The sequence below is a fragment of the Aythya fuligula genome, chromosome 10, assembly GCF_009819795.1.
Source record: "Aythya fuligula isolate bAytFul2 chromosome 10, bAytFul2.pri, whole genome shotgun sequence".
Classification (NCBI taxonomy): Eukaryota; Metazoa; Chordata; class Aves; order Anseriformes; family Anatidae; genus Aythya; species Aythya fuligula.
In genome coordinates, this window is record NC_045568.1 from 651,692 (window position 1) to 665,669 (window position 13,978).

Sequence of the window (13,978 nt, forward strand, 5' to 3'; positions counted from 1 at the left end):
TCAAGGGTACAGCTCATCCCTGCCAATGTAAGAGACTCTCTAGTTTGGTTGGAGAGGCTTACCTACAGACAGCTCCTTTGTTTGAATGTGCTGAGCAGATTACAAACTTAAATGTGCTTTACAAAAATCGCTCCCATTGTTATGTCAACTATTTGTAATAATTGGCTCCTGTATTAAGAAAAAATTAAACTGAGAAAAACAGTTTGTATAAAAATTCTGTTTTCATTGTGTATGGAGCTAATGACTATTTACTGATGGTTTTTATATTATCTTGGAGTTAAACACTTTTTTTTTTTTCATGAAGCAGTTAAGTGCATTGGCATGACTTAAAAAAAGTGGCCTTTTAATTCACTTTCTGTGGATGTGGTCTACCTTGACTTCAGCAAGGCTTTTGACACCGTCTCCCACAGCATTCTCCTCAAGAAACTGGCTGCTCTTGGCTTGGACTGGCGCACGCTTCGTTGGGTTAGAAACTGACTGGATAGCTGGGCCCAAAGAGTCGTGGTGAATGGAGCCAAGTCCAGTTGGAGGCCAGTCACTAGTGGCGTCCCCCAGGGCTCGGTGCTGGGGCCGGTCCTCTTTAATATCTTCATCGATGATCTGGACGAGGGCATTGAGTGCACCCTCAGTAAGTTCGCAGATGACACCAAGTTAGGTGTGTGTGTCGATCTGCTTGAGGGTAGGAAAGCTCTGCAGGAGGATCTGGATAGGCTGCACCGATGGGCTGAGGTCAACTGCATGAAGTTCAACAAGGCCAAGTGCCTGGTCCTGCACCTGGGGCGCAATAACCCCAAGCAGAGCTACAGGCTGGGAGATGAGTGGTTGGAGAGCTGCCAGGCAGAGAAGGACCTGGGAGTGATTGTGGATAGTCGGCTGAATATGAGCCAGCAGTGCACTCAGGTGGCCAAGAAGGCCAACGGCATCCTGGCTTGTATCAGGAACAGTGTGACCAGCAGGGCTAGGGAGGTGATCGCCCCCCTGTACTCAGCTCTGGTGAGGCCGCACCTCGAGTACTGTGTTCAGTTTTGGGCCCCTCGCTACAAGAAGGACATGGAGGTGCTTGAGCGGGTACAGAGAAGTGCAACGAAGCTGGTGAGGGGCCTGGAGAACAAGTCCTACGAGGAGCGGCTGAGGGAGCTGGGCTTGTTCAGCCTGGAGAAGAGGAGGCTCAGGGGCGACCTTATCGCTCTCTATGGGTACCTCAAGGGAGGCTGTAGCGAGGTGGGGGTTGGCCTGTTCTCCCACGTGCCTGGTGACAGGACGAGGGGGAATGGACTTAAGTTGCGCCAGGGGAGTTTTAGGTTAGATGTTAGGAAGAACTTCTTCACTGAAAGGGTTGTGAGGCACTGGAACAGGCTGCCCAGGGAAGTGGTGGAGTCACCATCCCTGGAAGTCTTCAAAAGACGTTTAGATGTAGAGCTTAGGGAAATGGTTTAGTGGGGACTGTTAGCGTTAGGTCAGAGGTTGGACTCGATGATCTTGAGGTCTCTTCCAACCTAGGAAATTCTGTGATTCTGTGATTCTATTAATCTGCTAAAGTATAATAAAATGCGAATGTTACTGGGTACAGAAATTTCAAAAGTTAAAAGCTACTAGGATTGATAGTTTTGTAAATTGGTTTTAAGTATTTTGAATTTATAACTATCATTATGTTGCTAAATAACATTTACTCTGGAATGACTGATTTCCTTTTGCACTAATTCAAAAATATGACAGCTATCATTTTATAGTAAGCATAAAAATCAGTGAGGTAAGGTTAGTGTTGGAAGTTTTATTAACAAAAACTTTAAGTATTAGCACATGAGTTACAATTCCCATGTGTTTTCCAAAATTTGCTGGAGCTGAACTGAATATTAAATTCTGAACTTTTGACCAGCCACTTTAAACTACCTAATTTTAGTGGTAGGAGTAGGCAAAGATTTTCTTGAATAAAACAACTGGTAGGCAGTTGGCTGTGTTGATACCAGAAATCAATCAGAAATCTTTGTGGCTATGATGGTTCAAAAGGATGAATTTTGAACTGCCCGTGGGAACCATTTTGTTTCTCAGCTGCAATCTGTTTCAGCTAAGACATTTTCTAGTGTGGTTTGTCGAATCAGTAATACTGCTTTTCTCTTTTAAAAGAGTGTATAATCTGGACTTGTGGAAAAAGAAAGAATGAAAGAAAAATCAGGGTTGATTAGTACACGCTGGTGGGCTAAGCTGTTGGGGAGAGAGGCTGGGATCTTTGTGGAACATATAGATGCCATCTTTTGAGGTGTAAGTAGAGTAAGTGCATTGGATGCATTGTGCCATCATGTGGTTCTACTTTTCATCTAGGGATTGAAAGAGCTTGTGATGGTGGTTCTATAGGGATAGTGGTATGAGATAGCATGAATTTGTTCTGATGTGAACAGGCATCATTTTCTTGTGTTGCTCACACCCTCTTATGTTGCTCACTCTCTATTTGGATCAGCGGGAAGGTACTCAGCTGCTTTACATCCCTGTCCTTTTGCCAGTTCTTAATGTCATATGTAAATATGGATGAATAAATACAGGCACGAAGATCTTTGTTTGGTTCTTTGATTAACAAATGGTTCCAAAGGATGGAGGAAGGGAAAAAAAAGAAAAAGGCTGCATAATACACTAAGGTAACAAGTAGTAGTACAGGAAAGTGTCAGCAACCTTGTGGAGCCTGTAGTGGTCATCAGGAAGGGAGAGAAGAATAGTACAAAAGGTCAGAAAACTGGTTCCTGGATGCAGTGGCACATACTGACTGCAATGTGTGCTGGAACAGAAGTGGGATTAGGAGGGAGAAAGACAATGGGTGCTACTTTGCCTTCTGTTACCCAAGGGATGGTACTACCGTATATTTAATGCTTGACTAGTAATGTCAGAATTACTTAAAAAAAAAAAAATAATTAAAAAATACTTTGCTTTAAATGTATTAATTTATGCTGGTACAATAAGTAATTCTTAACAGTCAAACACAGTAGTGCTTCTTCACATTTTACTTTCACGTGGAGCTCCATAACACCAAAACCACTTTAATAAATGATATATATATATACTATGGCATATAAGTTAAACAGTTAACAGTAAGGGACTTCAAGAAATAAACGTCACTACTGGAGCTGGTCATGAGTGGCAGGTGATGACGTGAAGATTTATAAAGTTTGACTTTGAATTTAGCAATTTTTGCCACTTATATGAACTTCTCTTTAGGATAACCCAATTTTGGAGTTTTGTAAAGTGTTGTATATTTCCAGAGCAAGCAACAGAGTTGCTGAAATAGGTAGTTGCTGAGGAAAAACAACTTAGACTAAATTGACAAGCAATTTACTTGGACAGAGGTCTTTGAAATGGTTTATGTGCTAGCTATCAGGTCTGGTTTGGCTTTATTTTCCTGGAAAATGATGGTATTTTCAGATTGCCAAGTTTTACTAGTAAATGTGCTGCCAGAGCTTGGGAAAAATAAGTCAAGGACTCTTAAAATTACATAGCGTTGAGTGAAAAGCCAGAGCGTTTTTGTGTACCAAAAATCCTCATCCTTTCAAATATAATTATATATATATATATATGATGTTATAAAATGACCTATATTTAATTTCCTTTCAGATTGTTTAAAATGCCATAGATGTATAAGGAGGAGTAACAAAGTGGCAGACATTCTTCACAGTGTACTGGCACACTCTGTTTAGAATATTCATTGCCTCATTATTTTTGGGAGATGTGATTTCACTGTACCATTTTCAGGGAAAAGATAATTTCTAATATTGGCAAATCCATCCTAGCTGTAAACAAAGTAGTATATTTTGCTTCTTGTCTTCCACAAGATGAGGAGAGCTGACTTAACAGATTTTTGATTTTACACCATCTGGAGGTTTGTATTTGGTTTATGAAATGATGTCACATGCTTAGCACCAAAGAGATACTATGTAGCTAAAGGTTGCATGCAGTTCGAGCTGAGGTAGTTTTATTTCACATTATGAGAAATGTGAAAGTCTGGGTTCATGATTACTGGAGACAGAAAGGAGAATGTAGGGAAGCAGAAAATGACTGACATAACTAATGTTCTTGTAAACCCCCACATTGCATTCCTGTGAATAGAAAATAAATCTGTACACCTAAGACCACACACAGTATGAGTTGCCTACTCACTCTCCCAGGCTGGCACTCGGTCAAATTTCTGGTTTTCTGAAAACTTGAGTAGAGCACTGATTTCAGAATGGCTCCTCACTGTGTGCGCTAGTTTGGGAGAAGATAAACCTATTCTATCAAAATACCTGGGCTTCATTGTCTAGGTGTGGCCTTTTTGGGTTGGTGTTCTGCTGTATCAGTTTCAAGACATCTGACCACTGGTTGATGGTGAGTAGGAAAGTATAGTTGTACTTGGTAGATTTTTTTTTTTTTTCTTCCCAACACTGGTGTCAGGACAGAATCTAATTTTAGCTCCACAACAAGTAGCTTCTGGGAAGACAGACTGGAGATAGTGCTGTACCCTGTACTTGCAAGAAGAAAAGAATGACACAGAAAACCATGCTGTGAGCAGAATATTCTCCTTTTCTGATGTTACAATCATGGAATCATTTGGGTTGGAAAAGACCTCTATGATTAGGAAGCCCAGCCATAAGAGGTTTTAATTTGAGCTCTCACATGGACTTGGCTTTTGGTAGTTTTTGGCTGGGAGAGAGTTGATTTTTTTTTTTTTTTCAACTCTCAACAAAAAATATTCAACAAATATTTTTTGAAAGAGGGGAAAAGAGGGAGCATCAAATAGGATACAGTCTTAAAAACAACAGCAAAAAAGGTAGGAAAATGTATGGTTTACAAAAGATTTGTCTGAATCTCTGTGATCCAGATTGAAACGTGAAATGCTGTGTCAGCAACCCAGGTCAGTAGCCTCTCATCATATCTGAGAAACATTTCTGTTTCACCAGGAGGGGGAAATGCCTTTAGGAAGGAATTTTCTCCTAATTCTTTGGAAGTCAAACTCCAACTGGAACAGAAGACTGAGCATTTTCTGATCTGTGGTTCATTTGAAAGGGCTGGGAAATAAGACAATCTTCCAAGTGTGACATTGCATTTTTCTGTGGCTTGGAGATGACATCATGGTGAACAGTGTTTCTGCAGCAGTCAGAAGCTCTAAGCTGACAGAGAGAGGAGTGGGAGCAGGAAATGCTAGGACTGGAGTGGAGGATCTGCCACCTCAGGCTGTGGTTGCTCTCTCATACTCTTTCCTTCCCAGCACTTGCACTGTTCCTGTTTGAAGCAGGGTTTCTGGGATTGAGAGTCTTTGTTTCAGCTCTTTTAGAACATTTTCCTTGGTGCAACCAAAGGTGTGAATGCAGTTTTAAGTTTTATTTGAAGCTATTAAGGCTTCAAATTAATTTAATTAATGAATTATTAAATGAAAACTGTCATTGCTTTATAGTAACAACAATCTCTTGTGAAAATTGTGGTTCCAGGCAGGATTTTACCTCTTACATCTGCATGTATGCAAATCTTAAGTGTGAGCAACTCCTTATGGAAGAGTTCAATTCACCTTAATGACACGAGTATTTATTCATTTTAATTCATTCAGAATTAAAAAATAAATAAATATCATTGACCTGAAAGAACTGATCAGAGGTGTAAACTACTTACATAAATGTGTGTGCAGTAATCTATTTATGGTGTAAATGTGAAAAAAGTCCATTTCTGCATTTAGCTTTGGTCCAGAGAACACTGAAGCACTAGGTGTCTGATCCTCTGTGGCACAACCCATGTGCTAACGTAAAGGCTTTTGTATGGCTGGCCAGAAAGCTAACCAGGTAAAGAAAAGATGGAGATTGTGGAGTCCAGTATACATTTCTGTTTGGTAATAAGGAAAACCACCAAGAACCGTCTCTCCTCCCTCAGGGTTAAATTCACTTCTGTTTAGGGAATAGAAATAACTTCTGTCATGTTACGAGCTGGCTAGTGGTGAAAGGAAATGCAGGAAGGTCCAGTCATGTGCTGTTTAATTACAGCTGTGTAAGGCAGAATCAGGCCCAAGGAATTTCCCAGTTGACTGGCGGCTAGCAAACGTGACGCCCATCTACAAGAAGGGCCAGAGGGCAGACCTGGGAAACTATAGGCCTGTCAGTTTAACCTCAGTACCAGGGAAGCTCATGGAGCAGATCCTCTTGAGAGTCATCACGCAGCACTTGCAGGGCAAGCATGTGATCAGGCCCAGTCAGCATGGGTTTATGAAAGGCAGGTCCTGCTTGATGAACCTGATCTCCTTCTATGACAAAGTGACGCGCTGGGTGGATGAGGGAAAGGCTGTGGATATGGTCTACCTTAACTTCAGCAAGGCTTTTGACACCGTTTCCCACAGCATTCTCCTCAAGAAACTGGCTGCTCTTGGCTTGGACTGGCGCACGCTTCGTTGGGTTAGAAACTGGCTGGATAGCTGGGCCCAAAGAGTCGTGGTGAATGGAGTCAAGTCCAGTTGGAGGCCAGTCACTAGTGGTGTTCCCCAGGGCTTGCTGCTGGGGCCGGTCCTCTTTAATATCTTCATCGATGATCTGGACGAGGGCATTGAGTGCACCCTCAGTAAGTTCGCAGATGACACCAAGCTATGCACATGTGTTGATCTGCTTGAGGGTAGGAAGGCTCTGCAGGAGGATCTGGATAGGCTTCACTGATGGGCTGAGGTCAACTGCATGAAGTTCAACAAGGCCAAGTGCTGGGTCCTGCACCTGGGGCGCAATAACCCCAAGCAGAGCTACAGGCTGGGAGATGAGTGGTTGGAGAGCTGCCAGGCAGAGAAGGACCTGGGAGTGATGGTTGATAGTTGGCTGAATATGAGCCAGCAGTGTGCTCAGGTGGCCAAAAAGGCCAACAGCATCCTGGCTTGTATCAGGAACAGTGTGACCAGCAGGGCTAGGGAGGTGATCGCCCCCCTGTACTCGGCTCTGGTGAGGCCGCACCTCGAGTATTGTGTTCAGTTTTGGGCCCCTCACTACAAGAAGGACATGGAGGTGCTTGAGCAGGTCCAGAGAAGGGTGACGAAGCTGGTGAGGGGCCTGGAGAACAAGTCCTACGAGGAGCGGCTGAGGGAGCTGGGCTTGTTCAGCCTGGAGAAAAGGAGGCTCAGGGGTGACCTTATTGCTCTCTACAGATACCTTAAAGGAGGCTGTAGCGAGGTGGGGGTTGATCTATTCTCCCACGTGCCTGGTGACAGGACGAGGGGGAATGGGCTAAAGTTGCGCCAGGGGAGTTTTAGGTTAGATGTTAGGAAGAACTTCTTTACCGAAAGGGTTGTTAGACATTGGAACAGGCTGCCCAGGGAAGTGGTGGAGTCACCATCCCTGGAAGTCTTTAAAAGACGTTTAGATGTAGAGCTTAGGGATATGGTTTAGTGGGGACTGTTAGTGTTAGGTCAGAGGTTGGACTCGATGATCTTGAGGTCTCTTCCAGCCTAGAAATTCTGTGATTCTGTGAATTGGAGTGGATGGGGCTCTGCTCCCCTTTCCCATAATCAGGTTTTTGACATGGGCTTCCCAAAAAACAGAACAATCTGTTTTTTTATCCTCTCACCCCTCCTTATGGGGCTCCCATGTTTTGATGGCTAAAATCCCGATTTCTGAGTTTAATTTTGTGAGCAGTTGTGACAGGATGTGTTGTGAATAAATGTGTGAAGAGCACCAAGAAGTGTCTGCTAAGCCCTCAGGGTGGGGAATGGATGCACACAGAGGAAAAGGCTTTTGGCTTGGGAAGTGCCATTCAGCCACACAGAACAGAACTGTATCTTGCATGGGTTTAACCTACTGTGTTATCCCAGTCCCCAGGGAAACAGTGTCAGTGCTTTGTTTACCAGTGGTTCTGATCACCTTCAACAACCTTTAATTTAAAATATAAAACAGATGCTTAGTGGCAGTTGGCAAATGAAACCTGCAGTTTTTCCTCCTATTTTGGAGCTCCTGCTTCAATGCTATGCTGAGCTTCTGATCTGCAACTTAAAGGTGCAAGTGAGTTTTTTGTGATTTGACTTAAAGGATTGCTTAAAGACATGCAGCAAATAAGTGATTAAATTAAAAAAAAAAAAAAAAAAAGTGATGAGTTTCAGATGAGGTCTTTCACTGTTAGCTGCTGTAACCATTTTTCATAGTCAAAGAATTATGTTTGAATCTAATACTGCACGCTGCTTACTAACTGCAAGACCCTATTATAAAAATAAACTAAATACAGTAGAGAATATATATATATAGAAAAAAAAAAAATATATATATATAATATATATATATATATAGAAAAGCAATGAGCCATTTTAAGAGCAGGAAGAACATGCATTTCGAGATCCAACAGGTCATCTAAATTAGTCCCAAACCACGTTTTAAAGTGGCATTGCAAAGACTTCTGCTCAGAATAAATTTAGCATTACAAAACTCAGAATATAAATAAAAATAAATCAGATATCTGTTGATTATTTTGTACGTAAACATATTCTGTTCATAGAATCATAGAAGGTTGGAAAAGGCCCCCCAAGATCATCTTGTTAAATCATCCTACTACCAATGTCAACCACTAAACCATGTCCCTTAGCACCAGTTCCAAACTTTCCTTAAACACCCCCAGGGATGGTGATGCCACTACCTCTGTGGGCAACCCATTCCAACGCCTGACTACTCCTTCTGAGAAGAAATTTCTCCTAATTTCCAAACTGAACCTCTCCTGGCTCCCCTGAGGTATCTTGATTAACTAGAAAAAATAGTGCTTACTGTATGTGACTTGAACAGTTCTAACTGTACAACCTAAAGATGAAAAACTAACATCTATATCCTTTTGGCTACTTCCATCTAGCTTTTTACTATGAATAAACTTTGTGAATTTTTAGGTAATGTAAATTTTAAAGCCTAATTCTTTATTTTCTGACATCTGTATGTTTGAAATTTGGATTAGTGAATCTAAGATTTCTCACTTGCCTGACTTCCTGCAGCTCTGGCTAGATGGTGAATTATTTTAGACTGCCACATCATATATTTTCAGTCCAGACTTGTCTTCTCAATAGTGTACCTAGCAGCCAGAACAAGCCTGTATGAATCCACTTAATGTGAACACCTCCTGGTATCAGTGCTGTAGATGAAAACAGTATTAGCCAAATGCCCACTATTCAAGAACTGTCTTTTGTGATGAGAAATGATTGCACTGTTTTTATCTTACTTCTCTACTTTTCATAAAATGATGGTGCTGTGGTAAAGGCTTGTAAACCTTGCTAATGTTCTCCATTCCCATGCTGCCCTCCAGTGCTTTCTGTGCTGCATAGTGGCTTTCTTGCTCTGGGTGGAGCCAAAGTGCAAATACGGAAGTAGGTCTCTAGCAGTATTTTTAGTATCCTCTCCTGGACTGGAAGTTTCAATGTGTTAACCAGTCTTCTGGAAAACTGAAATACTTCACTAAGAATAAAGTCTCTGTAACCTAGCCTTGAATTTGGGAGTTAGAGGCTGCACAAGGAATGCAAAATGGAATCCAGAGTGCTTAATGCTACGAATGGATTTGTTTTGTTGTTCTGTTTAAATCTGTCAGATTGCATATGCAATTATTTGCTAAATTATCCTAACCTTACTGGGTATACCGTATTTTCTTGAATTAATTATTTTATTTACAAAACAGTTTTCAATAACGAGGATCACATAACAAAAACAACAACAATAAAACCTCTCTTGGTCTTTCAAAACTTCTTACATAATGATTTCTTTTTCTCCTCCAAAGTTTCCCCATCCAGTGTTCTACAGTGTGTTGTCTGAAAAAGTATGTGCAAGCAGGTATGATCTAGTTGAAGTGCTCATTGAAGGGACCAATGCATGTAAGGTGCAACTCTTATGGTACCAATTGTTAAACCTAAACATACTCTTTAGGTGTAATGAATAGAGATGTCTACTTTTTCATTACAAAAATGCCTTTTATATCAAAAGTATTAATAGTAGAATTTAGGTGGTAGGTAATTCTTGGCATTAGTGAATTTAGCTTAAAATATGCTTCAATATCTTTGTTTAGCCTAAAATATGCTAGTGGCAGGGGAGGGGGAACACGATGACTTGAGAGATATTCCAATTCAGTTTAATTTTGGTTCTCTTTTGTTTACAATTCTACGTTATTTGTCAGTGTAATTTAGCTTGCCTTTGCACATACTTTCTAAAGAATTCTTTGAGTAATAATATTAGGTGTTCTTTCCATTTCAGTGAAATGTAGAGCTTCTCATTTTACTAATTACCAAGGTCAGTATAGATTACATGCGTCATATTTTGGATCCTCTATGTTCTACTGTCAGCTCAAGTCTGGATCTTTAGATTCTTGAATTAAGACAGTGTTAATCCCTATTCATTTTATTCTTCTCTACTATATAAAAAGCTGCACCATTTAAACTTACAAAATCTCATTTTCTAGCTCTGCTTTTCTGCTGCAGTTTCACCTTGTGGTTTTGCTTTCACTGCACTGTCACATCTTTTTAAGCATTCAAGTATGTGCTTTACTAGCATGGAATTCCATTATGATATTTTAATTTAAGGAAACTGTGACAAAATCTCTGACTGAAACTTTCTTGAAACTTGACAGCTAATATTTGGACTAATGTGTTAGATGTTCTCAAAGATTGTATCAGTGAGCATCTTGACAGTGACCACTTCCTCTCCTCTTCACAGTGTGCAAAATAGCACATTTTTCCATTTGGGATTATAACTTACTCTATGATAACTACTCTAGGCACTGGTTACGTAGAAAGACAGTACTAAAAAGGCACAAGGGATTTGCATCTGTGAAGTAGGGTTGTTAAATTTACTTGAGAAAATTAAACTTTCCTGTCTTTGTTTTGGCACCTATTAGTCATTTCAATTCTTGTGCTCCTGGATCCTTATCCCTACTGCTTTGGCCCTGTCCTTTTCCAGTTCCTTGAACAGGTGTCCTGTCATTTAGATTTACCTACATTCCTTGCTTTTTTTCTTTGATAATTATGCTACTCTCCGTCTCCTCTTGTTTGTTGTGGAGGAGAGTCAACTATTTTTATTCCTTATTTCTAACGGCTTTTATGAGTGTCAAGGCTTTTTAATTGCTGTTAGCCGTAGAGCTGCTTACAGAAACAACTATATGGAAATAGTAGTCAGCATCAAGTGATCTATGGATTTTTTTCCAGACACCAGCAACTATTTGCCTGACCTCAATTTGAGAACTGTTGAAATTGCATTAAGAGAATGATAAAGTTGTGTCCCTGAGCATTTATATAGCAGGAAATGAGAAAACAAGGGATATTACATATAATATCTGGGCCATTAGAATGCTTGTTCAACTTGTGAGTTTTCTTTTTCTTTTGGAACTTTGTAGAGTTTCTAAAGGCAGATAGAAAGCAGTCATGTAATGCAGAAGAGTTAGGTGAGGTTCTCTGTTAAGACACTTCTGTGTATGAAAATCTTTGAAATATTCATTGTTATATGCAATAGAAAATTGTGCTTACTATAGAAAAGTACAATAAGATCCATTTATTAAGAGACTTATGAGAGATACTCTGGAGAAAAGTGGAAAGCCTTATCATTTACCATTTGCTGTATCTTTGTTAAATAGTTCTGTTTCTGATATATGTCCAAATCTGTGTACTGACTGTAGTATTGAGCCACCTCATGGCTTTAACAGTTAAACTGAAAACAAGATACAGAGCACTATTTTCAATGAATTATATATTTAATAGGTCATTTTTGTGTGTATGTGTGTGTGTGTCATATATACATATGTCAAGATCGGACTCTCTTAGTGTCATGCTTAAAACTTTGACTCTTCTACTTTATTCTGTTTATGCTTTGGTGCTAAAACTGCTTTATTTTTAATTACATTTTAACAACTAGAAGTGTCCCTTTGGTCCGAGATACAGGTGGAAAATCTACCTTAAAAAAAAAAAAAAGTTTCCTAGGTGACACAAAAAGTAAGTAAAATAAATAAAATATGTTGTTCATCCTTACTAACACCTAAATGCGTTTCATTTACTTACTGTAGGTTGATGCCTTGCGGTTACGATTGGAAGAAAAAGAAACGTTTCTCAATAAGAAAACAAAACAACTTCAAGACCTCACAGAAGAGAAGGGAACCCTAGCTGGAGAGATTCGAGATATGAAAGACATGTTGGAAGTAAAAGAAAGGAAAATTAATGTCCTTCAAAAAAAGGTAGGATCATTGATGAAAGGATATGTTGTAAAATTTCTGAGACACATATAAAGGAAATGCACTTCTTAGAGCACATTACCTTTAAAATATTAAAAAAAAGTGTGGAGTACGTCTGTAACAGTTAAGTAGTTCTGTAATATAAATGTGTTATCTTCCATGGGATTGTTTCTACAGTGTTATATTTTAATTGTATTACAAAAATATTACATTCTGCAGTTTTCACAGAATTCTTGGAGTTAAATGGAAGTCCTAACAATTCTGACAAAACCTACTCCTCACTGTGAGGGATTCTGTTATCCTTACTAACACCGAATACTATTCTTTCCAGATAATTCAAATAAAATGTGTGGGACTACTAAAAGATTAGTATACTGCATTTTTCTTTAAAGACATTTTGGTGGAGAGGGAGGGAAGGAAGTGGAAAAGGAAACTAAATTTAAGTAAATTTTCTGCTTTTCCTATGCATGATAAGCTATAGACATTGAGAATGGAGGCTCTCTCCAGTAATCCAAACTTTTCTTTATTAGCAATGATGATGATATACTATTCTACAATGTTACGGTGGTTTTCCTCCATGACTCACATAAGGTTCACATTCTTTATCCATACTTTTGCCTGTTTGGCTAAATACATGAGTTTAATAAAGCCAAGTCCTTATTTTTCAGAAACAGAGAAGGTCTTAGGTACCCATCCAATTTAATCTTGTTCTGGAATCTCCTTCTGAATATTTGCATTTTTAGCAATGCTGATGATATGAAAAATAGCAAATATTAAGCCTTTTTTTTGTTGTGCTGAATGCTGTTTAATTTTGGACATCACTTCAGAATTTTGCAGAAAATAATGCATCTTTTCTAATGGTTTGTGTTTTTTAATCAAACCAAGAATTTACAATTGGTCTTGTATTTAGATCAGGAGGAGGGATTTGGATTCAGTGATAAAAATTGTGTGATGAATAATAATCTATCACAGAGCTGTAGTCATTGTCTGCCATGGCTAGTAATATGCAACATGGTGCTTTTTTCTGTTTTTAACACATCATGGCTATTTTATTATGGCTTGCAAATGGTCTTGTTGCTTTTGCATCTGACTTCGTAATGAAAATAATCACTCTCAAATTATGCTATCTCTGCTCACTAAACGCTGGATTAAACACATTATGACCTAGTGAGCTCTGGTCTACCACGTGATAAATCCTGCTAATAACTAAGTGCAAAATGACAGCACTAAATTATTCTTTAAGATTGGGATTGGCATCTGAATATTTCAGAGGTTTTTATCCTGGTAAATATGCTTCATCAGGGAGCTGTGGAAGTTCAATTTTATTTTATTTGCTATTGGCTAAATAGTGCATATGCTTGTAGAAGAATGAATCATTGATTACAAAAAAAAAGTTAATTTGCATACTTTGACATTATTTATCATGTTGTACTTACATGTAAATTTGTTTCTCTGCAATACTTTGAATAACATTATCACAATATATAGGTGTTAGCATACCCCAAAATAATACTATCAGGTCATTATTACACCATTTAATTTCAATATGAAAATAATACCTTATTGGAAAAAATATTTTATGTCACATTTTCAGCTTTGGGCCATTATTTTGCTTGTGCGTTATTTCCAATATGTTAGGGGATAAATTCACTTGCAAGTGATTTAAGTAGAGAAAAAATTGATATAAACATTGCCCTGCTCTAGTCACTCTTGTTTACAGTTCCATACTCTATATTTTTTTTTTTAATTTAAAGCATGTTTTCATTGTTTATTTTTCATGTGTCTAGTGTACAAACACAAAATAGTAAATTCTGTATGTCACCAGTGC

The 13,978-nt window shown here is 39.0% G+C and overlaps 1 protein-coding gene across 7 annotated transcripts in view; it reads left to right on the top strand.

Moving 5' to 3' along the window:
* Nucleotides 1-13,978, top strand: part of ERC2 (ELKS/RAB6-interacting/CAST family member 2) — a 551,904-nt gene that overhangs the window by 177,737 nt on the left and 360,189 nt on the right. For all 7 annotated transcript variants that reach the window (XR_004253689.1, XR_004253691.1, XR_004253692.1 and 4 more), the window contains exon 7: nt 11,986-12,153. Coding sequence is in view for 1 of the 7 variants with exons in the window: in XM_032193894.1 (XP_032049785.1) it covers nt 11,986-12,153 (168 nt within the window). In the remaining 6 variants the exon portion in view is untranslated. The remainder of the gene's footprint in view (nt 1-11,985; nt 12,154-13,978) is intronic.